This window comes from Gossypium raimondii, chromosome 3, assembly GCF_025698545.1.
Source record: "Gossypium raimondii isolate GPD5lz chromosome 3, ASM2569854v1, whole genome shotgun sequence".
NCBI classification, from domain to species: Eukaryota; Viridiplantae; Streptophyta; class Magnoliopsida; order Malvales; family Malvaceae; genus Gossypium; species Gossypium raimondii.
Window position 1 is genome coordinate 59,951,465 of NC_068567.1, and position 27,499 is coordinate 59,978,963.

General features: G+C 33.2%; 3 protein-coding genes across 4 annotated transcripts; 1 reads left to right on the top strand and 2 right to left on the bottom strand.

The window, feature by feature from the left end:
- Positions 1-393: 393 nt before the first annotated feature.
- On the bottom strand, positions 394-8,780 carry LOC105795135 (oligopeptide transporter 4). 2 transcript variants are annotated; one of them, XM_012624627.2, is made up of 6 exons: positions 8,214-8,780; positions 4,723-4,820; positions 2,508-3,080; positions 1,928-2,180; positions 1,612-1,794; positions 394-1,289 (listed from the first exon to the last, which is right to left on the bottom strand). In XM_012624627.2, exons 1-6 carry the CDS (start codon positions 8,754-8,756, stop codon positions 675-677), a joined length of 2,265 nt encoding a protein of 754 aa, XP_012480081.1. In that variant the 5' UTR covers positions 8,757-8,780; the 3' UTR covers positions 394-674. The 2 variants fall into 2 exon arrangements, with proteins under 2 accessions (XP_012480081.1, XP_052484622.1); XM_052628662.1 differs by lacking the exon at positions 8,214-8,780 and adding an exon at positions 5,145-5,846.
- Positions 8,781-14,208: 5,428 nt separating this feature from the next.
- Positions 14,209-14,730, bottom strand: LOC128039999 (uncharacterized). Its single transcript, XM_052628965.1, has one exon. It carries the CDS (start codon positions 14,728-14,730, stop codon positions 14,209-14,211), a length of 522 nt encoding a protein of 173 aa, XP_052484925.1.
- A 7,745-nt stretch (positions 14,731-22,475) lies between these two features.
- Positions 22,476-25,713, top strand: LOC105795136 (uncharacterized). The gene is made up of 4 exons (XM_012624629.2): positions 22,476-23,822; positions 24,264-24,343; positions 24,727-24,991; positions 25,098-25,713. The coding sequence occupies exons 1-4, from the start codon at positions 23,066-23,068 to the stop codon at positions 25,355-25,357; spliced, it is 1,362 nt and encodes a 453-aa protein (XP_012480083.1). The 5' UTR covers positions 22,476-23,065; the 3' UTR covers positions 25,358-25,713.
- The last annotated feature ends 1,786 nt before the right edge of the window (positions 25,714-27,499 follow it).

The window sequence follows — 27,499 nt, forward strand, 5'->3', positions numbered from 1 at the left end:
TCTTAATTCCTCCGCCAAAATGTCAGCATCCTCTTGTTGTTGTTCAGTTTTTATCTTTTCCGTAGTTCAGGTAATACTGACAATTTTTCTCTGCACAAGACATTTACAAATCACCCGTATTTATTACAATATAGACCTTAAACCTTAAACCTTAAACCATCTAACCATTTCATATTAAGCCTAATTGTCAAGTTCAACTGCCAAAATTGATATTAAGCCTTTATTTATTTATTTTGTGTAATTGTCTTGAGTATGATACATCTCCAAAGCACTTAATTGACAATTATATAGTACAATAAAAGTAAACAAGTAGATCATCTCATCTCTAGTATCCTTGTTTGCCTGGACATGCATTTTCATTTCTATTGTTCACTACCTGACATACAACACTCATTTGAAAGTTCATCAAACTTCTTTTGTATTTCATGAACAATTCCCAAATTGAAACATCATCTGGTGCCGACTATGATTTTTCTTTGGACATAAAGTTTGTATTCGGCTAAGGAATAAATCCTAAGAATGAATCTTAAGGAAAGTTATTTTGGAACAACGATCTTACATGTAACATTGGAAATTGTGTAGACACCTTAAGGTTTTAACTATACTAATTTCATATTCCTTGCTAATTCTATGGTGTGCAACTCTTGAATGATTTTATCAGAGGAGTGCATTCATTACTTAACTGGACAACCATCAACCATTATTCCCTTGGCTGTTGGACAAGTTGCTAACTTACAATGTTCACCTTCCGTGCCCCACCACGTCACACTTCTATTTTCCATTCCCACTGAAAAGTACAATAGTATTGCCATGAAAGCTACCCCAGCATCCAGAGCTGCCGAGAGAATGTAATTGTACCTTTGCCACCACTTCTTCCTGTAACGGAATACGAAGAAGTTGAAAATGGTTCCAACTAAAATCCAGGCATTGTAGTTTAATGGTGTTGCTGGTGGCATCATTCCTGTTGCTCCTAGAAGAACCGGAAGGTTAATTAGGGGAATCCAAGATTGCTTGGGAAATGTCTTGTGCAAGAGCCAAACAATGACGGGTCCTAATGCTCCTCCTAAAAAGAACCAATTCATAGCTGGATAGTTTCCTAGAGATCCAAAGATCCGCTTCGGGCCAACCAAACCCCATATAACTGATGCATCAAAGAAGACTCGATCACCAGGACATGTCCAGGGACTATCGGCAGGGAGGAGATCATCCTGGCATATGTTCTCGATAGAGTTCAGCAACCACCATGCCACTGCTATGTTGATGGTTCCAGCAAGAATTGTTCCTATGAACTAGATAAGCAGATGGAAATGCAACAAAAATAAACTGTATCAGCTGTTGTGCACTTAGAGAGATGACAGGGAAACCATAAAATCCTTAGATAAGTTAATATTAATTTCAAATGAAAACCATATTATCTATCTGATTAGGAAGATTTCATTCTGTTATCATTTGTTTTCCTGCTTTGAATCCTGTTTCCTTCTTGGAAGTCCTTTGAATTCTTAGTGATAGTTCTTCTCTATAAATATTTGTCAACAACTACTACTGGCATTTTATCTTCTTTCATTGAGATATATGTTGATGCATCATAGTCCATAGGTAGAAGAAAAGTACCTGAACTAAGAACATGGATCTTGGAGGTATCTTCATATAGTGTCCTAGCTTGAAATCATTGAGGAAGGAGACTGCTTGAGCCATGCTCATATAACCATAGGTTTTGAAGCAGACATTCGCTATAGGCCTTCCAGGATATATGAGACCCATGACATACTCTGTGATAATGTTCAAACCAGGTGTCTGTACATGATGAGTGAAAGCAGTATTAGGAAAATAGCAGATTTCCCAAGATTGGTAATATTATTAATTTGTCGTGATCTCGTCCTGGGGCTGGATGGAGTTTTAATTTTATTTTCTAAATGAATTGATTTACCTGGTTTGTTGTAGCAGTTATGATACTAATTGGAAGGGTGAAGATAAAGGCCATTGCACCAGCAAAGAGGAGTCCCCACCATGGCATCTGCACCTGGTCATTCAAGAAGATGCAGAGCACCAGTGATACTACAAAAGTTGCAGCAAGCAAAGCGTAAAACCACCAGGAAGGTATGTCCTTGTATTTTCTCATCAACCTTGTATGAATATCCTCCTTTCCCGTGTGAGAAGCACGATACCGGTCATATATCTCTCTGTTGATAACAATTTGACAGTAGTGATTTTTCTGAAAATCTAAATTTCTTAATCTAAGAACATGAATTACTTTTAGGGTTAGTTTGTCTTTTCAATAGGTTGACATGGAAAAAATCTCTGCTTCTGCCTTCTGCTACTGCAAATAAAGTTTTCCATAATTGGAAGAAATAACTTATTTCTAGCGTGGGAGTAAAGGAGGGGAGTAATGTTGAGAGTGATAGATATATATTTTTGGAAATATTGGTTTATGACTAAGTTCAGTTATGCAAATTAAAAAATGAAGTCTCATGTAAAGAAGCGTATAAGAATGACGAGTATAAGTTTACCTTCCATAGAAGAGGGCCACATGAGTCATTGTCGATGCAATAGTGGCAAAACCGAACCCATAAGTGAGAGCGAAGAACATGCTTAGATTAATTCGACCCTGCTCTTCATACTTGGCTAAATCAATCTCAAACTTGTCATTAACGATAGCTGTTATGTTGTACTTTTGTCCTTGGGCTGTAAACAAGTGAGAAGAGAATATGGGAAATCTACTAGCATTGTACAAATCTAGGCCCCAATAAGCTACAGGGATTGCTATGTAAATTATCAGTACATAGCCCACAAAAACATTAGCAATGGCAAAGAAAGGACTGATGAGTGGACTGAACAAGAAAGATGCCACAGCAGACCAATCAAGCGTGAAGGCTCCTAGTCCAAGTCCCCTCAGACCTGAACCGATTTGCTGTGCAGTAACTGACTTGGAGAAAATCCAGCAGATCCATGAGATGCTGGTAAGGGTTGTGAAGAGGTAACCCGGGACCAGGTACCATACGAAGCTGCAAATTAGTATAATGAGGAAGAACTTTGCCCTTGTCATCCGTCGATCATTTTTATCATCTTTCTCATGCAAAGCCCTGCAAATCCAGATCAAAGAATTCACAATTCAAGGTACCACTATTTTGCTTAGCCATATCCTGAATGCCTGCATATTAGCATATACAAGTTTAACATGTGATTTAATGAGCATATATACTTTCATTTTTTAGCATCATATGGTTTAAACATCATGAAGTGGAATGACTGTAGGATTTCCATGATCCAACAGACATGCATGACAGTATGAAACTGTTTCATGTCATTTATTAGTGATTTTTACTAAATATTCATCACTAATTTTAGGTGCTAATCTGAAAATGATATTACGCTACAAATCAAACGTGCTAATTTTCATTTATTTGACCTATTTGTAAACATATATATATATGTATGTATGTAAACATGCTTTTTCGGTTTCTCCACTCGGGTTCCTCCCATGCAGTTTTGTCAAACAAAACGGAATGGTTTTGCCGGCCCATTTGTAGTTTTGTTCGTTGACTCCAGCTGGTAGGCTTGTTTGAGTTGACTAGAGTCGCTAACACTAGTTAAATTATTCAATTTACTCTAAAGTGAAAATTTAAGGGTTAAAACTTAAAAGATTAAGTTATAAAATCTATTTAGTATACTACTTAAAATTAAGTATAAAATATAATTAAGATGTTTAATTAATATATTTTTTTAAAAGTAAAGTTAAAGTATTTAAAGGATAATGAAATAAAATAAAAATAATTGAAAACTTTTACATTTAAATCGTTACATGATCTAAGGTAAGATTTTTTTTTAAGATTATGATTTGCTAAATAAAAATGATTTAAATTGAAAAATAATATTTTTAACAATGAATACTAAAGTAGACTCGCTTTTGCTTTGGCTTTGAGCAAATGGGGATGAAAATCATGGTCCACCTCACGCGAAGGAGGCGCCGCAAGAGAGGGACATGGATGGCATGTGATACGATCCAATGACCATCTCCAGCGGTGCTACCATTGACTTACAACAATTACATACGCAGATATCAAAAATCAGGCCAACCAAGCAACGTATTGATAGTGTCCTATATTCCTTAGTGCTTAGCCATTATATGGTTGATTTTGCACGCCATATGAGCCAAAAAACGAATAGATAAACCTAAAAGACAAAGGGCATGCAAGTGGGAAAGCTCAGTAATGATTTAATATTCGAAAATGCCTTGAATATTGAACCATCAATCCCTGTAAACCTCTTGATGCCTACGGATTACACAGTGTCTTCTTTGTTGCTTCTTACATTTTCTAGTCCATGATTGAAGCTCTGATCAATTTTAGAGTAGACTTCACTGGGTGAAAAATAATATATTTCAAAAGAGAAATAGTTTTTTTAATTGAATATTAGTTTTAATTAAAATAATATATTTTTTAATAAAATAATAATTATTAATATAATGACATTTTTGTTTTGTACTAATTGTTTATGAAATGTTTAAATAAAACAACTATAAAAGAGATATCTAAATATTAAACTCGAGTCTGAGCAAATTTATTTATAAATATCTTACCACTATTTATATAGATATAATTTTAATATTTATTTATTTTTACTCACATAATGAATGTGACAAAATCTAATAATATGCTGCGATACCAAATTTACTGTTAATAGCGTATAGATAAGTTACACCAATGCCGGAAATTAGGAACTTACCGGAAAAGAGAGACCTGCACCAAAGTGCTAGGCCACCACATGTGAGCTGGCTCCACCACATACTTCCTCAGCAGCCCAGCCCAGCCATAGCCTAGTACCTGCACCAGTCCCCATCATGATAACCCATAGATTAGCAATAGCACTTTCTTTGGACTATCTTTAGTTTTAATTAGTGACATAAATGATAAATCCAGCTAATTAATAATTAACAAAGCAAACCCATGATTGATTGACTATGACAATCTAACAACCAACTAATAAAGCTTATTAATTACCAATTGGAATTAACTTTTTCCCCCAAGGACCTGGGAATTTGCTTTTCTTGCATTTGAAACCAGTAAAATTAAAGAAGGAATCAAATTTAATAACTATTCTTTTTTTACGAACAAGCAAAGCTTAGCTTAGCTATGTCATTTTAGTACCTGAGTGGTGATAATGAGAAGCCAACCGGCTAAGAACGATATGTTCCGACCATAAAACGCTTTGATAATGTTAACTATACCAATCGCATAAGCCGACCCGTTACCGAAAGCACTTCCGGCATTGGCAAAGATGCAAATGAGAACATGCTCTTTCATGTTGAATGGACCAGGGTTCAAAGAAAATCTTTTCGACCCGAAACCCGGGATACCGAACTGGGTTTTGGGTAAGACAGAAGCCATGAAATGGCCAATGGGAAGTGTGGAAACTTGGACTGTGATTTGGGTTATAATGAGAGGCTCTGTTCTGTAAGAGAAGAATTGGTTGAGAAAAGAGAGAAGGGCGCATGAGAACAAGCCTAAGAACCACATTCGGAAGGTCCATACAGGCAACGTCGGGTCATCGGTGTTGGTTACGGTTAGCCGGACTTGTTCGATAGGGGAGATCTCGTCGTCTTCGACGTCGTGGTTTCCGCCGCTGGTGGCATCATGTTTCTCAGGGTCTGGATATTTGGTGATGGGATGAGGGGCTTGTATTTCCATTGAACACAGGGTTAGAGCTTGGAAATGAAAGTCGAAAGAGATTGGGTAGAGCTTAGAATAGACGGTTGTATTTATTAATTCAAGATGTGAATTTGTAAGAGTAAATTATTGGGTGTGTGGGACTTTGGAGCCTCAACCCTCAACCGGCATAAAAACACATTCTCTTGTTCCATGCCAATGAGAAAATGAGTTTTTCTACTCAAATTTCCGATCACATAATTAAAAAATAAGATAAATAAATAAACCGACACTTTTAACCAAGGTTAAGTTTTTTTTTCTCATCATATTTGTGTGTTTTGTTTTTTTTTTTTTCACTTAATCCGATTTTTCGTTCACTATGCATTATATTGTAGTTAATTTAACATGCATTTATGTGTAACATATACTTATAATTACACTTTCTTTCTACTAGTAAAACTTTCAAAACAAATTCTCTCTTCTACTTTTTTTTTGTTATTTTCTAAAAGGACTTCATTAGAGAAAATACCTTTCCTTGTACAACTTTTTACTCAAATATAAAATTAATAATTTTTAATTCTAAGATTAAATATAAATATTTTATCATTTTATTTATAATTGAACAGATAAAATATTGTTAGAGTTTATATGACCAAATCTTGTTAAAGAAATAATACAATGGTAAAATCAATAGATCATGTAGGGTTTAAGGTATAGACTGTTGCACAAGTAAAATCCGTATAAAAATACACTTAATCTATTTTACATTTATTAGAATAAAATTTTCAACCTTTAAATAGATGTAATCGAAACTCTTCTTGTATCTTTTGATTTTCAATAATAGTGAATTTTCTCCATTCTCTATCCATGATTTTATTTCGAAAGAATTTTTACTTTATTTTCTTTATTATTATTTTGTGATGATTCTATATTACTACTATAAACGTTGAATATTATCCAACAAAGTTGGGGAAGATGACTAGGACTCATTATCTGATTGTCTATCAAGGTAAAAAAGAAGTATGCTAAATTAAAGGCCAATTCATATGATAATGTCGGCTGACATCAGAGTTGAAGTTGTGCCGTTACAAGTGGAACAGGCTGCGAATTTTTTCACTATTTCTTTTAATGAGATGAGAAAGACGTCATAATTAAATAAAGCATATTTTCAGTAAGAGATTATCAAAAGCTAAAAGTTTGTCAATTTATATGAAGAGATTTCCAATGAAGATATTATGCTTTCTCATTCTTAGACAACAAAAAGTTGGGAATTGTTTTACTTTATCTATACATAGCTTTAAGGGATTGTTTTATTTCTTAGAGATGCGGTTTGTGTATTTCAGGCTAGGGTTGAGTATTCGATCGGATCGAGTCGAATCGCGTAAAAAAATTTCGAGTTAGTTAAATTGACGAAATATATTTTAACAACTGAACTCAATTTAATTTTTCTTTCAAATCAAATCGAATCGAGTAAAAAATTTTCTAATCAAGTCCAGTCGAGTTAACGAATCATATTATTTATACTTAATATTGCATTTATATAGATCGATTATGTAACTAATAGACGAAATACAAAATTATTTACCTACATAAACAATATAATGATTTTGCTTTTAACTTAATGGGTAAACATTTATCAAAACGACGTAGTTTTGCCTTTTCTTATTCAGATTTTCGCATAACTTGAATTGTGTAATTAATATTCGAGTTAAACCAAAATCTTGGTTTTTATTAGAGTTTATCCGAATAACTCAATTAATTCAAATAACTCGAACTATTTAATTCAAAATTTAATTTTTTATTGAGTTTTTGAATCAAATCGGATTTTACTCACTATTATTTCAGGCCACCAAAAAACAAATATTAAATTTAAATGAAATAAAAATATTAAATAAATAGATAAATTAAAATGAATAAAATTGGTAAATATGAATTTTGTTTCAATTCACAAAAACATATTTATTTACATATTTGTAAAATGAAGTCATATAATAAAGGATTTTAGGTGAAAAAATTAAGCCCTTTTAAAATATGAGTCGTTCGAGTTTAAATATTTAAGGCTCAAGTCCGGTTTGTTTTTAAGTTTATAATATTTTATATTATGTTATTTTTATATATTATGTAATTTATAACACATTAAAAAATAAAACTATACTAAATATATAATACTATTCTAATGTAAACATCAAAATAATGTTAAGATGACTATATAAAATTTAAATAAATAGAAAATTATATAAAATTATTAAATATTAAATTAAAATAATATAAATGATTTTTTTAAATTAAAAATAATATTGGCGGAATTAAAATGGGTTTAAATTAATCTTTTGCAAATATAGACAAGTTTGAGCAAAATATTATGCCTATTTTTTAGATCTGGCCGACTTGAACAAAGATAAAATATGATAACATTATACTTAGATCAAATCAGACTTAACCCGAACCCAACCCGACTCAGTTCATGAACACCTCTACCAACCATCGCAAATTGTCAAAGAAGTAACTAATTAAATACTTTAAAACAGTTAAAAAGAAAATTGAATCTCCCAAAAAGAATGATCAATTTACCTGAGTGGTGATGATGAGCAGCCAACCAGCCAAAAACGATATTTTACGTTGATAAAAGGCTTTGATAATAGTAACAATCCCAACCGCATAAGCAGAGCCACTCCCAAACGCACTGCCAGCGTTTGCAAATATAGAAATAAGTACGTGTTCTTTCATGTTGAACGGACCAGGGTTCAATGAAAACTTTCTCGACCCTACACCCGGAAGCTTGAACTGCCTCCTCGGCAGCACCGCCGCCATGAACTGTCCTATCGGCAGTGTGGCTACTTGGACTGTGATTTGGGTTATTATTAGTGGTTCGGTTCTGTAGGCAAAGAATTGGTTGAGAAAAGAGAGGAGAGCACATGATATGAGGCCCAAAAACCACATCCGGAAGGTCCATACTGGGAGCGTCGGGTCGTCCGTGTTGGTAACGGTTAGCCGGACTTCTTCTATAGGGGAGAGCTCATCGTCATCGGCTGCGGCGTTTTCACCTTTGATGGCATGGTTTTCGGGGTCTAAGGTGGTGGGGTGAGGAGGGACTTGTAATTCAAGAGAGGTCATTATGAAGAGCAAGTCGGTGGTTGGCAGATTGGTTCCGTAGGAAAGACTAACATGGTTTTATACATATAGGATTGCCATTTTATCTTAAAACTATATTTTTTACTAAGAATTATATTTTACTCTCTACTTAGAAAATAGATAAATTAATTTTTATACATTGGATCAAAGAATAAATTGATTCTTTTATTAAAAATTTCATCAATTTTTACTGTTAAAAATCGATCCTTATACATCAACATGAGCACATGTCACTGCTTGATTATTCCGTCTATCATGCCAATTTTTAATTGTACATGGATTAATTTGTCATTTTTTATTAAAAAAAGGTAAAATGCAATCTGATTTTTAATATAGAGACCTACATGATACTTTTCACTTTCATGCACCTATAATGGAATAAAAAAAGTCCATAAGTGTAAGTATAACATAATCAAGTATTAATTTTTTTTTAATATTCTTCGTTCTATTTTACAATTTATGTTTGGGGTTCGTGACTATCTCTAGTAACAATGTCGTCTCCCAGATTCAAACCTAGATTATTTCTTTAAGAGTGCAATGTGTCTTACCAATAGTAAATTATTTTATAAACAGTTTCTATCCTATTATATTATATTCATATGATGTCCACCAACTAAAACCATCCATGTCACCTTTTTCTTTTTCATGCCATAATAATCAAATTAAAACTTTCAAGTAACCATCCATAAAAAAAATGGAAAAAAAAGGATGAGGGGACTGATTTTAATTAGTGGACCAAAATGATATGGAAGTGAATTAATATATACATATTTATTCCTCGGTAGGACAGTGGAAATGTGGAATATAAGCGGAGAAAGTAGACTCAATATCATTAATACATTCATACTTGTAACCTAAGTTTCTTTGACTATCGACTTCAAAAATATATAATTTTTAATATATTTATATATTTTTTCATTGTTTTACAATATAAAATTAATTTTATTAAAATCAAATAACATTTAAATAAAATTATTCTAAAATTTCAAATTTTAAACCTAATTCAAACACTTGAAAAAAATGATTTTTCAACCACAAAAAATCCAAATTGTAGGAACATTAGCAAGAGTGAGAGGGAGAGGGAGGCTAACCATAAAGATTAAGGGCGGTGCCAATCTCATAAGATTAAGGGCTCCTTTGGATATGTGGTGTGTTTATTTGTGATTAGTGTAAAAATAACAGCGGTGGTAATAAAATTAAATACTACAACAATACTATAACATGAGACAAAATAAAACTAAACGCACCGTATTACTAAAAGTAAACGTACATCCAGCAAAAATCCTAATTAGGTCCATCATATCTAATAACCTCCACTAACCGGAAAATCACCCAATTTTGAAAGACATAAAAGTGTACTTAATTACAATTGAAAAGACTAGTAGGTCATGTTTTATTAAAAGGTGGTAAATTGATAATTAATTTTTTAATGATGAAAAGATAAAAAAAAATTAAACACAAGTGGTTTATAACAATTGAAAAGATTGAGTAGGTCGAATTTTATCAAAAAAGGATGAATTCATAAAATTTTATAAAATTTTATAAAATTTTAATTCAGCTTAGATATTTCATTTCCGTTTATTTGAATTATTTCGATAACAAATAAAACATCCTACATTCACCAGTCATTTAAATTGAATATAGAATGCCATAAAATTAAAAATTAAAAAATCCTTCATATGTACTTTTCATGCATCAAAGATCATAATCTAAATAATAATCTCAAAACAACAATACTAGGATATTTACTAAAATATTATAACAAAAATAAAAAATTACCAAAATGTTATAACTTTTTTTTATTTACCAAAATATATATTATTTTTTTATTTACCAAAATATATAAAAAAAACAAAAAAAAAACCTGAAAAAAAAAATCTGACCTATGTGACGGGTGTACCTTGGTTACGCCAATGGGATTGGCGGCACCAAAGGTGCCAAAGCCATTGGCGGCACCAATGTTTATTGGGGGGGTCGGTGGTGGGGGGACCAGAAGGAGAGGGAAAGAAAGAAAAAAAGAAAGAAAGAAAAAGAAGGAAAGAAAAGGAAAGGAGAAGAGAAGAGAAAAAAAGAAAGAAAGAAAGAAGAAGAAAAGGAAAGGAGAAGAAAGAAGAAGAAAAGGAAAGGAGAAGAAAAAAGAAAGAAAGAAGGAAAGAAAAAGAAAGGAGAAGAGAAAAAAAAAGAAGAAGAAGAAGAAGAGGGAAGGAAGGAAAAAAAAGAAAAGAAAAGGTATTTTTTAAATTTAAAATTTTTAATATTTGTGTGTTTAAAATTTATGTTACGTACATTATAGTTATTTTATTATTTTGTTTAGCATATATATTTTATGAAATATATTTAGAATGAAAAAGGAATGGTATGTACATTGTATGTTGATTAGGATTTTTTATGAAATTTACTTAGGAATTTGAAATTTAAATTTTAGGAAAATAGCATTAAAAGAAAATGACAAAGAAGTATGTTTAAGAAAACATAAAATACGAAAAAAAATGGGAATTGTATATTTATCGAAAATAATAAAATGGGAATAAAAATGCGAAAAGTGTACATGTAATAAATTTCAAACATAATAAATTGAAATAATATAAAATTATAAAATAAAAATTACGATATTTTTAAAAATAATAAAATACGGAAAAAAATACGAACAAATGGCAAGTAAGAGTGTATTAGTAAATTTTTAAAAATTCAGAAATAAGTTATATAAATAATTGAAACAAAATGTACTGAAATAATATAAAATAATAAAATACAAAATAATATATTTTTCTTGAAAGTAATAAAATCGGAAAATAATAATACGACTAAAGGGCGGGGAAAGGGTTTATTTCGGGTTTTTACCAATATATTAGAAAAAAATATGAAAATATTATAATTTTTTTATTTACCGAAATAATGAGTTTTACAAATATATTAAAAAATTAAAATAACCAAAATGTTATAAGTTTTTTATTTACCAAAATATATCAAAAAATGCAAAAAAAGGGTGATGGTTATTTTTTACGAAAATTAATATGAGCAAAGGGCAGCGGTAAGGGTTATTTTTTACAGAAAATTAATTCAAATAACACACTAGATTAATAAATTTCAAACATTATGCACTGGAATAATATAAAATTATAAATTTAGAAATTATGATATTTTTTACAGGAATAAAATGCGGAGAAAAAATACGAATAAATGGCCGAAGTAAAAATTTGTTTCTAACTTTTTTTTCAACTTGCAGGCATCGCAATGGCTAGATTGATTCAAAGCAATATTAGACATATATCTGATGCGGCTAATAACGCGGTATGATTTATTATTTGTTAATTAGGAGTTCTATTTATTTTAAAAGGATATACGCATTATATACAAAGAAATTATGTTATCTGTAATTTAACACTATCAGGACTCGTTCCGAGTATTAAGGGGCCGCGTGAGTGTTTTAAAGAAATCTCCGGATGATCGATTGCTGCCGTACCTGGAGCTAGCCGGATTTGGGTCAGTAGCATTAATACGGTCGTCCGACTTGCGCTTTGATTTATTATTTGCGCTAGTGGAGCGGTGGCGTCCGGAAACCCATACTTTCCATTTTCCGTGCGGGGAGTGCACGGTGACCTTGGAGGATGTTGCAGTGCAGCTGGGGCTCCCAATTGACGGGAGTCCCGTAACGGAAGTATCGTCATCCACCGATCTGGCTGCAGTTTGCTATCAACTCCTAAGAGAGTCACCAGAGGACGGCGAGAAATATTTTTTCGGTATCAAATTTACATGGCTAAAAGCCAAAATTAGACAATTATCAGCAACCGCGACTGAAGCTGAGTTGATGTGCGTTGCCCGAGCGTACATCATGCATATGATCGGGGAAATACTTATGCCTGATGTAAATGGCGACTGTGTGCATTTGTCGTACCTGCCCCTGCTAGCTGATTTCTCCACTGCTAGGCGATATAACTGGGGTTCCGCCGTTTTAGCAACGCTCTACCGGGAGCTTTGTCGGGCGACAGAGCCGCAGGTTAAAGACATCGGCGGATGCCTCATACTGCTGTAGTTGTGGGCACTTTATCGGATGCCGTTTTTGGCACGCGTTAGTCACCAACCCTATCTGTATCCACTGCCACTCAGGTGATAAGACGCTAAATTGTCATTATTTGTAGTCATAATATATTAAGTAATGTTACCAACCCTAAACCCTATACTATTTTTTGTAGGTGGAAGACCCGTCCCGGCATCGGGAAGTCGTCTGATGTCCCGATATACCGCATGAGGATTGAACAGCATGCCCGGGAAGGGGTAAGCTGCTATTCTAATATTCATGACATCTATTCTATTTCTATATATTAATCACATGTTATCGGTCTAACTCGTTACAATGTTATTACTCATGCAGTTTATATGGATGCCATACCGGAGGCGGGAAATTACAAATGTCGTACCCTCGTCTGCACTCGTTGATTCCCACATATGGTGCATTAACACACCAATTATTAATTTCAACGTCATCGAGTGGTATCACGGCGATCGCGTGCTTCGGCAGTTTGGGTGCATCCAACCTATCCCGGATCTGCCGGCCCAGTTGGAGGATGATCACGGCTTGACAAAGAGAGGAAGAGTTCAATTGGACTGGGGAATCAAGCACCGGAAATACGTCGCACTGTTGAATGATCCATTTCGCCGAATTCCTCAAATGGTTATGGCTACGGACCTGCAACCATCATTGGAGTATACAGAATGGTACCATAGTTGCGGGAAGCCATATTTACTTGAAGGGCAATCGACTATAATCCCCCAGTACGTGCAGCAAGTTGGAGCATCAGACGACCCAAGCCCGATGGATCCAAATTCGACGGCATATTATTCTCCGCAACTGACAGAGCCGGAGCAGGACCCTCAGCTAGATCCCGGACATTCACAGTCAAATGTGGATTCACATGGCTATCGTCTGGATTTGGTGGCTGATGAATATTATCTGAGCTTCGCAAAGGGCGAATACGCCTACGAGTTTGAACTGTTTGGATGCCCCGACCGCACTACGGCATGCCTGGCCCGTCTGACACGTATCCGCAGCATTATGGTTCAAGTTCGTCGGCGGCGAACGAGGCATAGGACCTTTTCTCTATGTTTTCCATGCCCCCACCTGCGGACGATGAGGATGTTGGTCGTCACCCAGACCGTGAGCGTCGACCTCCGCAGAGGTATACCCCCCGGACAACACCATCGAACCATCGATTTTAGGGGTTTGATGCACTTTCTGTATAAAAAGCCATATTTGTATTTTATTTGACCTTACCTCTGAATTTTTTGTATAAATATCCATTATTATTTTTTTCATTATATTAAAGCTGAATCGAATTATGAATGACTCTATTTTTGATATAATCTTAATAACTCCAAGTGCGCACATGGTACAAAGCCGAATAAAATTACTGTTTATAACAAAATACAAAGCAAATCAATTTTGCCCCGATCCGGACGACTGACCAGCATGAAAGTTTCGGTTAGGGCATTTATTCCGGCTATGACCACTTAACCGGCATATTCCACAACGCTTTTCATCAAATTTTTCCTTAATACCCATCTCATTACGGATTCTGCTTGACTGCGGACGACCCCTTGGATTCCTCTTTAGCCCTCTGTCTGGGATCAGCTCGAAAGTCATCGGCGGCACTTCCCATGTAGATAGGTCCGGCAGGACGGGGAACTCATTCTCCCAGACACGCAATGTTTGCTCCAGCGTGTACACATCATCGACATATTTTTCAACATCAATGTTGACTTTAGCACACGCCGCCACGACATGTGCACAGGGATAATGAATTGTTTCAAACTTCCTGCACTCACACCGTCTGTTCCGGAGATCAACTCCGTAGGACCTATGTCGACGACCGATGTTCTCAGTAACTCGAAACGTTTCTAGTCGTCGTGAATATATTTTCACGTTCATTGACCTCGCCAACCGACGATTTATGACCATTGCATCCCTTACATGTTCGACAAACACATGTCCCGCCTGAATCTGGCCGACTTGCTACTGACCCATTCTTGGCATCAAAGTAGCCAGCCTGTAGAAAGTAGCAGAAAATACCGATGCAATCAGAAGATTACGTATTTTCAACAAGACAGCGTTGATCCCCTCGACTACGTTTGTGGTCATGTGGCCGTAACGGAAGCCCTCGTCAAAACTTTGAGCCCACTGCCCGGATCCATTGTGCGCAACCATTCTCGGAAAGATGTGTTTGTCTGCCCCTCCATGTCACTCTCAAGTCGGATCATTCTTTCCTGGAAAATATGTGGCTCTAACTCGTACGCTGCATACGTATTAACGAAAAATAAGTTTTAGTAAGTCGATAACATCAAACATTATAACTTATAGTGAAAATATAAGTTTATCATTTACCCATTGCCACGACTTGTCTCTTCCAGTCTGCATTCTTATAATCTTTATGGAAGTTAGACGCTATGTGATGAATGCAGTAAACGGATCTCCACGGCACACTGGAACGCTTAATAGCTGCAATTAAACCCTTCCCTCTATCGAAGATGATGCAAATGTTATCGTTCTTAATAACATACCTCCGCAGATTTGTGAGGAAAAATTCTCAAGACTCCATGTTTTCTTTATCTACGATAACAAATGCTATCGGGAGCACGTTTCTGTTACCGTCTTGAGCAACTGCAAGAAGTAGGATCTGTGTATATTTTCCATACAGCCATGTTCCATCCACCTGCACAAGTGACTTGCAGTGGGGAAATGCCCGCACACATGGATCGAACGTCTAGAACATCCGATGGAAAATCTTTTTTACCGGCTGTAACTGGTCATCCGGGCCGTAATATGGACTTGTCTGCAACTCAATCACAGTCCCCGGTACATACTCCCGCACAGCAGCTATCCAACCTTGAAGCTCGTTATACGATGAATCGTAATCCCCATATAGTTGCTCCATCGCCATCTGTTTAGCCATCCATGCCTTCCGATATGAGACTCGATACTGGAATCGTGCTTGCATTTCCGTAATGAGTACCGAAACTTTAATGGTCGGCATGTCCTTCACCATTGGCATGATATACGCACAAATAGTTTTCGAATCAAGTTTTCCATGATCTTATGTCATAGGTGTTGATGTGCATGTATGAGGACCAACAAATTTTCGTATCTCCCACAGCTGAGAACTTCTAATGAATGCAGCTCGTACCTGCCAATTGCAGCCTTCTGCTACCTTTTAACACTCCCCAACATATATTGTCGGAGTAGACACGGATACTTTATAATCCACCGATATCTTCATGCTGTACCATTTAATGGCATATACGCACTCTTCTTTACAGCTGAATCTCTGGCCTATGAATATATCATCATCATCAGATGTTACGGGCAGCCCGTGAGAATGAACTATTTCAGGGTACTCCGGAAACTCAGCTACATACGCTACGTCGGGGTCTATGAGCGACATGTGTGGCCCAGGATTATTGTGTATCACAATACGCCGCATCTGCTCCACGACCGAAGAAGTGTTAATGCCTTCATCGTTGTTGACATCTTCATCGTCAATATCATCAGGTACATCGTCAACATCGGATCACAGTCACTATCGACCTCTTCATCCCAATGATCGCCACCACCTTCTTCTTCGTCAGCACCTTCTTCTTCACCACCAACCATGTCAACATCGGGTGTAATATTCAGGTCGATATCGATCCCACCCATAGTTGATTCACTATCAACGTATGATATTGGAGCCACCATCCACGGTTCTTCAGCCCCGTCTTCTTCATCATATGCATTAACATCTTCATTTTGCTTCATACCGACTAACTCAGCAAATAAGTGAATCGGTGCATTTTTCTCACTCTCATTCCCACTGCAGAGATCGACTATTGTCTCCACGTCTTCGTCGTCTACAAGTTCCATTTCGACGAATTTGACCGGATTTGTCGAAACTGGAAACTTGTAGAAAATTTTTGATATTCTTCTCCCACAACGTCTATGAATTTTTGCATTAATCATTGCCTTCATTTCATCAAACGATACATTTCTATTAAATCTCATTGCTATTTGTTGCCGACATTCAAATACACATCCAACACTTGTTGTCAAGATGACTCCATCAAAATAAACGCATACAAGAAACTTAGCATCCATCTTCAATATTTAATCTGTCAAAAAAAATCTCATAAAAATTCTCGAACGGTAACTAAATTACTTAAAAAAATTTATACTCAAAATAATATACAAAATAATACACACTAAAATTATTAATTTTACTAAAAATAATAACTAACTAACTAACTATAATAATAATACTAGTTTTTTACTAACTAGTTTATTTTTGTAAATAAAATAATAAGTAACCATAATAATAATACTAGTTTTTTGCTAACTATAATATTACTAAGTTACATCTTAATACATTAATAACATCTTAATACTAACAACAACAACAACAACAACAACAACAACAACAACAACAACAACAATAATAATAATAATACTAACTAATACTATTATTTTGAGTTTTATTAATCTTAATAAATAAAGTAAAACAAAAAATATTACAAAATATACAAAATAATAACAACAATATAATAAATTATTTTTTTAAAAAAATACCTTCTTTTTCTCCTCTTTTTCTCTCTTTTTTTCTTCTTTTCCGCAGCAACTCTTCTTCTTTTTTTTTCTTTTGATTTTTCTCTCTTCAGCTGGATAGATGTCGTATTTATAATACGAGTAGTGCCGCCAATCAATACAGCACCATTGGTGCTGCCAATGGTATTGGCACCATTGGTGCCGCCAATGGCTTTGGCACCTTTGGTGCCGCCAATCTCATTGGCGTGACCAAGGTACACCCGTCACATCGGTCAGATTTTTTTTTGGTTTTTTTTATTTTTTTGATATATTTTGGTAAATAAAAAAAAATATATTTTTTGGTAAATAAAAAAAAGTTATAATATTTTGGTATTTTTTTATTTTTGTTATAATATTTTAGTAAATATCCCAACAATACTTCTATGAAAAAAAATTATAATATTATAATAAAGTAGAAAAGAAAAAAACCTGAGGGTCTAATCAAACGATGGCAAAAGATTCTTTCGGCTAACATTCAACTCAAAATAGTTACTTCTAAAAATATCAATCATGTGATATACAACTGTTATTTTTTCATTTCTTTAATTATTTCGGTTAAAATTAAATTAATCGACCGAATCGATTTAATCCGGTTAATTGGTCAGTAGTTAAATTTAGTTCGGTCGGAGATCGATTAATAGTTTTTTTAAAATTTCAGTTGTCGATTAATTTGGTTCGAAATCTTGGTTCGAAATCGAGTAATTAATTGAAATTAACCAAACTTAATAAATAATATCATGTGTTAATTTCAAGACTTATAAAGTGTTTTTAGTTACGTAGTGTTCCAATACATAAAATTTTGGTTAATTCGGTTAACATTCAATACAAAAACATATATTTCGGTTAATTTCAATATATTTTTGGATATGTCATATTTGTTTTAACCAAAAGATAAAACATATAAATTTCGGTTAATCGACCCAATTAACGAAATATTTCGCTTCGTTAACATTTTTTAAATTTTGATTTAGTTTACGATTAAATAATTATACAATTCTATTTAATTAATAATCGAACCGATCGTTTAAGCACCCCTACTTTCAAAAAAAAAAATCTTCAAATAACCCTTCCGAGATCCCATATATAATTAAACTATAATATTATGTATAACATAAAACATATCAACGTACGTTATATAAAATAAACAGTCTTAAAATATCTAATTTTATAAAAATATTTTTATACACCATTATAATAAGTAAACGAATGACTCAGAAGTCAACCTTAGCTCTGAATAGTTGACAAACAAAAAATAAAAATCTTAGCTCATAGTAATTCAAATGTGTGGGCCTTGCCATTTATATTTTTGTCTTTTGGAAAATTCAACTCCACAATTTGACCTTCCCATTCAAGTTAAACCGGTGGTTAAACTTGTCTTGTTTTTTGTTTCTTCGTTTAATTATTCTTTATCTACGTCAGTTTATAGCAGAAAAAGTAATCAATTTACTAATTTTTTAAGTAAAAAAGATAAAATATAGTCTAACTCATAATATCAAAGTCTCAAGTATTCTTTTGATTTTGAGAAAAAGACAAACAATTATGTCTACCACATTTTCACATGTTTATACTCACTCGTGCTCATAAGTCGTGACATGGTAATCGGTATCGTATTAGTATCAATTGTATTAGTTGAAACATATTATTTTAGTTCTCAACTAATATCAAGTAATTTAAGTTATGTTTTTATTTAAAAATATTCTTTTTACTATTTCGGTGTGTTTCGACCAATATTAATTTGTATCAGTAATATACGACTCGCACCGATTGATACAAAATTTTAATATTTTAAATTTAATTTTTATTTTAATATTAAAATTTTAGAAAATTGCATTTTAATTTAAAATATAATTATTAAATTAAGTTATTAGACCTAATTAGTAGTTTTTTAAAATTATATTTACATATAAATATATGTAATTGAGATATATTTACACATCTATAAAATATAATATATTAAGAAACTAAATATGCGTACATATCAATAAATTCGAAATAGTACTTCAATATTCTATGGTATTTGTATATACCGGTGTAAAAAAAAAAACGATACGTCCATTGATACAATGTTGATTACTTTAACTTGTAACTCAAGCTGTCAAGCATGAGTCATGCTAGCTACGACCATTCTTATTGGAGCTAGAGGTGTCTATGAATTAGGTCAAGCCGGGATAAGGCTTGATCCTAAATTTTTTCCAAAATTAGGCCTATTTTCAACTTGACCCAACCTGCCCAAAAAACGCTTTTGTTATTTAAATTTTTAATATAACATTAAAAATATTTTTAATTGAGATTTTATTTTATAATTTGTTTTTATTATTTAAATTGAATTCAAACCGGGCCAAACTGACACAGCCCATAGACAGATCTAAATGGCACCGTCTCAAGACCTTATTTACCAGCACTCAAAGTCAACTTAAATTTGGAACAAATGGGCTTAAGAAATTGGCTCGGACTGCAAAGTAGCCCATCATATTATGTCTATGAGCCCTAATCTCCTGTTGGGCTCCACTTGTGAAGTGGGTCTTTTAAGCTTCTAGGTTCAGTTATCACTCATCTCTTCGGCTCCATCAAAGTTTACTTTCTTTCTTTCTTTTTTTTTTTCTTAAATGATAAAATTCTTTTCACCCCACGTAACCATCTTAGTATTATATGTCCAACTTGATATTAAAAACAGTACGCAATTTGGACTGAATAAAAGAATACAAATTAGGTATCAAAAGAAAAAAATATAAATTAGAAGGAAAAATGTAAAAAAAGTAAAATATATGTTTTCAATTTAATAAATAATAAGAATAATGTCGATCAAGTCACGGTGAATCAATGATAATTTTTTTGTTGATTTAAGTTCTAGTTCACGGAATTTTAACAATTCGATACTCTTATAAAAAAATAAAAATAAAATTGTTATAAATATTTTATTATTAAATGAATGTAATATAAATTTTTTTTTGAATGAACGGTCGGTTTTGATTAAAACGGGCTTGAAAGTCCAAAACAAATACACAACAAAAGCAAATAGAAAGAGAAGTTCAAACAGTAAAGAAACAAGCAAACCACGGTGCAAATCTAGAAGCTTCGTCCAAACCCTTTAGTGACTAGCAAAACTTAAAACGACCAAAAATCATTCTGAGATCTGGCAATCAGAGATTTAGTTTTAGGGTAACAGGAGTTCTAGACCCAAAACCGCGAATAGTAGAGGAGGGCAACTACGGTGGACGGTTGAAACAACGGTCCAAATCTGCCATTTCCAGAGCTTGAAACAGAGCATCTTCAACCCAGAAAAAGTCTTTGGATCTTTTCATCCCTTCGCCCACCATCTCATGCGCCGCTGCATTCCCTTCTCTCGCAATGAACTCAAAACAACATGCATTAGGACTCTAATATTCATTAGAAGTAGAGTTTTATATTATTTATATTCTTATTTCTATAAATATACACTTTAGAAAAACATGGTAGATATCCTATTTATGAATAAAAATGCGTTCTCTTTAGATATTTAAATATTTTGATTTTTAAATTATTATAATTTGATTAAAATTACGAAAGTGTTATTAACCTACTAGTGTTGATTAAAAGGAAATTTAATAGGATCTAACTGAGTCTTATTAACCTACTATCGTTTAATGATTGTATTTTATCTTTTAAATCAAAATTATAAATATTTTGATTAGAGTGCCGTGATATTTTATAACATATATATGGTATCAAATTTTGGTACAGTGTATATCAAATAACTTTCAAGCATCGTATGATTTTACTATTAATTTGTAAATGTTATTATGAAAGTAGAATTATTTTAGCATGCTCGAGATAATAACTAGGGTGATGATGATGTTAAGATTCTTCAAGTATATTTCACAATAATTTATCTTATTATAACATATTTATTATAATTGTAGACTAATCATGACAAAATCATGAACTTATTTTGAAATGAAATACATGTATGTTTGCAACTATTATAATGGAAAAAAATATGTTAGTACTTGCATTATGTCAACTTTTTATATTGAGATGTGAGCTTTATGCCTTTATCTATATAAATGTTTAATTGTGAAATATCCACTTTGGATTATTTTAATGGTTTAAATTAGGCATAATTTTATTAGCCTAATGATTTAAACAGGCATAATGACTTATTTAACCCTCTAACTTTACAAAAAGTTATTTTGGCCCACCATTTATTTATTTTTATTTTTTAGCCCTTAAACTTGCGTTTTTGTGAAATCACTTAAAATGAATGAAAAATTAATGTTTTTAACTTTGTCGATGTTGCATACACGTAAATGACACGTCAACGTTTAATTAATTTTAAAATTTTAAAATGAAAAAATCATTTAAAAATAAAATCATTAATATTATTATAAAAATTATAAAAATATTTAATATTTAATATTTTTTAATTTTAAAAATTAGGTGTGTCATTCACGTGACAATTCATAAGTTAACAATCGTTAACTTTTCTATTCATTTTAAAGGTTAAAATAATGTTTTCTTTTTAAGTTTAATGGCCAAATAGATCATTATACCTTTAAAATACTTTTAGAATTACAGTTTTAATAACATTTTCATTTAATAGGTAAAAATAAATAAAATTATCATTATTACTATAATCCCTACATTTTAAAAAAATTACTTTCCAAAAACATTTTATAAAACATTAAATATCAATTTGGGTAATAAAAGTAAAACCCTTTGACTTTTAAAACCCTTTGACTTTTAAAAGGTAGCAGTCAAGTACTAACACATATTTGAAGATTTAAAGTTAACTTGAAGTTTCTAGAAATCCATCACCATTATTTAAATGGATAAATTTTAAAATTAGATACAAATTTTAATTTAATATAAAATTAGATATAAACTTAATTTGAAATTCATGCATATTTAAAATTTTAATTTTAATTTAATTATATACATTTTAAAAAAATACATTGATTTATTTTTATATTAGATATATAAATATAAAATAATGTTATAATTATTTATAAAAATTAAATTAAATAAAAAATTTACATATAAAGTTACATAAAATAAAAATTGATATATATAATTACAAAACTCGTAGTTGATGTATAATTTGAGATTTTTCTTCAATCTAATAATAATATTCTTATCTTGTTGTTATTCCCGGCTGTTTTGCTTATCCAAGATATTCGTAATTTGAATTATTCAATATTTGTGTCCATATTGTCATGTTTGGTTGGTTAATTTACTTTTGAAGAAAGCCAAACAGGAGACTCTTGGGATCTTTGATCTTGCCTTTGCTGGATAGATTTCAACAGGCTTTGCTTATTCTGATCTGGGTTTTCTTGTTTAGGCCAAGATTCCTTTTTTATTTATTTTTATTGAGGTAAGTAATTAATCTTTGGGAGTCCCTGGCTATTCTTGATACTTATTTGGGTTTGTTTCAAGTTTTGGGGAATAATTCTGATCTGGGTTTCTATCTTTTGGATCTCTAGAGTTGGTTCTACTTTCATTTGAAGCCATTTCATTTTCAAATCTCTTCTATCACCCTGTTTCATTGTCTATAGTTGAACTTGGATTGATAAAAAATATGGGATTTTGCTGTTGAAACTTTACATTTTACCTCCAAGACTCAGCTTTCCTCTGAACAATCTAAAACCCCAGTGGATTCAATAGAATAGTAGAAGAATCTTGATTGGTCAAATATAGTTAAAAAGCCATGGATTTAGCTCAGGAAGAACCAGCTGGGGATGGGGAAATGGAGGAATTGGTTAGGGTGTCAACTGCTAATATTCCTAACGGGGAAAATCATCTCCAGAGAACACATTTTCCTGGTATGGTGAGAAAGAAAGCTTATATTTTTGATGGTCTTGGAAATTATTATAACAAAGAGTGGGATCTTGCTGAAGGTAGTGGCCAAGAGTTTTGTTGGTACCATGTAGAACTTCCAAAAGGGAAACAAAAGCTATCTCAATCTGCACAATACCTTATAGATGTTCTTTGTCCACCACTCAAGCTACAGGACATTCTCTCCCTTGTTAGTAATGGACCATTTTGTGGGCATGTTGATGGAGCGCTCGTCTTTCGGGTTAATTCACCTGGTCCTCCCTCTAGTAACTTTACATTTAGGTTAGCTGCAAGGGTTACTGAGAATTCAGTGATTACCATTTCGTTGGGACGTGTTCCTAGATTAGGTTTCTCACCTGTTGGACAATCTCTTCTCTCAGAGATTCCCAGTATTGAAAGTCCATCTTATCATAGAGGAGAGAGGAATGAAGGGAGTGGGATTGTTATTAGAGAACATGTTCTCGAGTTCTTATTGACTATGAATCACTCCGAGGAAGCTGATAATCCTGTTCCAAAGTCTGTCTCGAACCTTGTTGTTCACATCATCGATACGCACATGGATCACCTACAAGATGTTGTTACTAAACTTGAGATGGAGCTGGATTCTGTGGAGCTTGAACTGGATAGAGGTAAATTTCATCCAAGACAATTTTATGTTAATTTGGTTTATAGCTTTTTTAGTGCTATGGAATGAAATAGTTTTGGATTCCATATATGAAATTCATATAACTGGTTTAAAGATGTTCATTAACACTAAATGAGCTTGTGAATATTTGAACTGAAAATGCAAGTGGCCTTGCTTTCATGAACTTTTAGGCCATTATACTGTTCGAATACTTAGGATCAATACCGTTTATGTACATTTTCCTTCAAACCACCCGTCCAAGTTCTTGTAACCTCTTTGTCTCTTTGGGTAAAAATTACAACATCCAAAGCATTTAGTGTAATTGCATTCGTGAGGATTCTTTTCCAATTACTGCACACTTTTTTTTTTTTTTTAAAGTTGTATGTTTTATTCTGGCAATGAAGTTTCTGTAGATGAAGTTTTAATTATTCTGCTTTAACCTCAGGTGGATTTGCTTTAAAGAAAGAGATGCTAGATGATAGACGGTTCCCCAAAATGCATCTAAATTTGCAACGTCTCCTGCAGGTAATTTCTCTTTCCAACTTCGCTTTTAAATGGCCAAGAGAGCGGAAAACAAGCAAGTTGCCTGATGGATGGTTAATTCTTACCTTAGACATTTCCTTTGAGGAATTATTTTAACTCAAAACCTCTATTGAAGAGCAATATAAAAACCAGAAAGGAACCAGGACGTTGTTAGGCTGGACTCAATGAGGTCCCTTTAGCATGTCGTAGCTATTAGAGTCTAGAGATTTCACATTTTAAGGTTACTAAAAATCTGGTGATAGCTTGTGTTTGTACTGTATTTTTGCTGATTCATCCATGGGGATGTGATTTGGTTGAAACTCCAACTTATTTTAAAATTACGAGAATTAAACCCTCTTTGCTTTTATGTATTCTCTGAAATGCAGGTGATTGCCCATGGGGAGCAAGTATTTCCTCGAGTGAAGGAAAAATGTTCTTCTAAACATTGGTTTGCAAGTGAAGACATCGGCTCCCTCGAAGAGCTTATTGGACGCTTGAGGAGGCTGAAAGAGAATGTAGGCTTTCTAGCAAATCGTGTCACTGCAATTCAGGCCGGTTTGGATAGCTGGCAGTCTGAGCAAATTAACAGAAAACTCTATTATCTCTCTTTCCTCTCTATAATATTCCTTCCTTTATCCGTCATCACTGGAGGTACCACTTCGATACTTGTTTACCAATACCTCATTATATAAGCTCTTATTTATTGATGTATCTTAGGTAAGCATCATGGAACACTTTGCTTTTTTGTTTATTTCAGTGTTTGGAATGAACGTCGGGGGAGTTCCATGGACTGTGCAAAAGGATCCTGCACTAAAAGATGGTTTCCAAAATGTCATGGGTCTTTGCCTTGCGATGTTGCTTCTGGTGTTGCTATGCTTCATTTTCCCTGCCCTTTATTCCCGATTGACTGCCTGGCTTCGGAGGAGGTCTTTGAAAAGAACTTGGTCATATAACCGGAGATCATTCCTCAAGAGAACCATCGGACTTCAAGAAAGAGGCGGTTACCTCAGGATTTGACAGAGTTAAAAGAAATTTGTTTCCCGGGTATTTCTGTTTGCTGCTTCATCGATCACATATGCGAAACTGTACTGTTGGATGCACAAATATTGTTTTCAATAGCATCATTTTGGCTGTTTTAAAAATAGGAATACTATGTTTATCACATCCTCCTATTTAGGCTAGTTGTGACGAAGGCGCTTTGTTAGAGGTGAGTCCTATTCTTTCGTCTGTTTTGTTGTATGTTGTATCATTTTTCCTTTTAAAGGTTCAACTGTGCAGGTGGTTCCATTAAAGTTTGACAGTAGAAACACAAATATTGTGAGTTTTTATTGCAATCTCGGTTTCAAGGTAATTGCAACTCACCGATTCTAACCTGTTTGAGTTCTTGTTTATAGATTTGTTGGTTTTTCGATTATGCTGTTGTTCGCTTTCGAGTCTCAGCTTTAGCTTTTAGTGAGGAATCAGGAAAAGTCGAGTTTATTATGCTCTGGAAACAGGAACTTGTCTGAATTTTTTAATGTACTACTAGAAACTGCTTAGTGGAAATGTTGAAAATGAGGTGAAATCATGGTCGAATTTACAAGGTTTTGCAGGCTTTAGGTTCGAGTCTCATCGGTGATTTACAATCCAATGTAAGTTCTCACTAAGACCTACGGCATGCTCCCTAAAAAGGGATAACTTTCTGTCACGTAAACATTTCATTTTAGAAATATGTGGCAGATTTTAGTACCAACTTTTGAAGTGAGAAAAATCTCCTGAAGTGTTGCTTGGTATGCATCAAATATGGAGTATTCCAGTAATGTTTTGAGGGCTTAATAAGCAATTACCACATTTACTGTGCAATTTTCCTTTAAAGAAATGTCAGTTAAATTTTTTTTTTCACCATGTTGTAGCTTCATCCATAATTTTCAGTGTCTTAAAGAAAAATCAGCCATTGTTGAGAACGTTTAACAAAAGGAAAAGCATCCAATCCCAATAAATTTTCTCGTCACCTTTCTCCTTTTTGGGAAAATAATATCTGTATATCAAACTTGAAATATTGTGGACAAAGTCACGAGGTTTATGGTGTGTCATAAGAATGTCATGAGGTTTTAAAAATGGTTACATCTTTTTTTAGGCTTTAATTTGATAACCTTTTTTTACAATAGAGTTCGTATATATATATTTTTATTTTGAATTTAACAATAGTACTAGAGGTGTTCATGGGCCGGGTCTATAAAAATTTCGGCTGCGTCTTAGGCCTGGGCCCGGCTCAAAATATGAACTTGAAATTTTATCTAGGCTCGGCTTGGGAAAAATTTTCAAGCCTGGGCCATTTTTTTAATAAACATCAAAAATTTATTTTAAAAATAAAAAGTATTTTAAAATTAAAAAAATAAAAAATAAATATTTTAATTATATTCGGGCCGGGCCGGGCTCAGGCTAAAAAAGTTGTGCCTGAGGCTCGGCCCATTTTCTAAACGGGCCTTTTTTTTGCCCAAACCCATATTTCGGGCCTATATTTTTACCTGAACCCTCCCATGTTTTAGGCGGGCCATCGGGTAGGGTCGGGTCGCCCGACCCATGAACGCCTCTAAATAGTACTCATATTCAAACCTAATTTTTTTTAATTCAAGTTAAACTTTGAATTTGACAATTACTCATATGTTGGGGGTAGAATTTTTTTTCTTAGTCTTTGAAAACCTTAAAACTCAAGCCTCGATGGGAACAGCTGTCAGTTTAGGCCCCAATATGAGAACAATTGTCAAATTTAAAGACTAACTTGACAAAAAAAATTCAAACCCCAATATGAGAACATTTGCCTAGTTTAGGCTCTAATGTGGGAACATAACTTAGACAAGAAAAAAAATTTAAACCCTAATGTGAATTAAGTGTCAAGTTCAAACCTCAAATAATGATTTAACGTGTTTAAAAAAAATGAATCTCACATGGGTACTAATTTTTAACTTAACTGTCTTATAAACATGACCGAAGTTTATTAATCATAAATGAAAATACAAATATGTATTTGAATTTAGGAATTTAAATAATTATAAAATGATATTTTAGATAGAATATGGGTACTAATTTTTAACTTAACTGTCTTATAAGCATGACCAGAGTTTATTAATCATAAATGAAACTGCAAACATGTATTTGAATTTAGGAATTTAAATAATT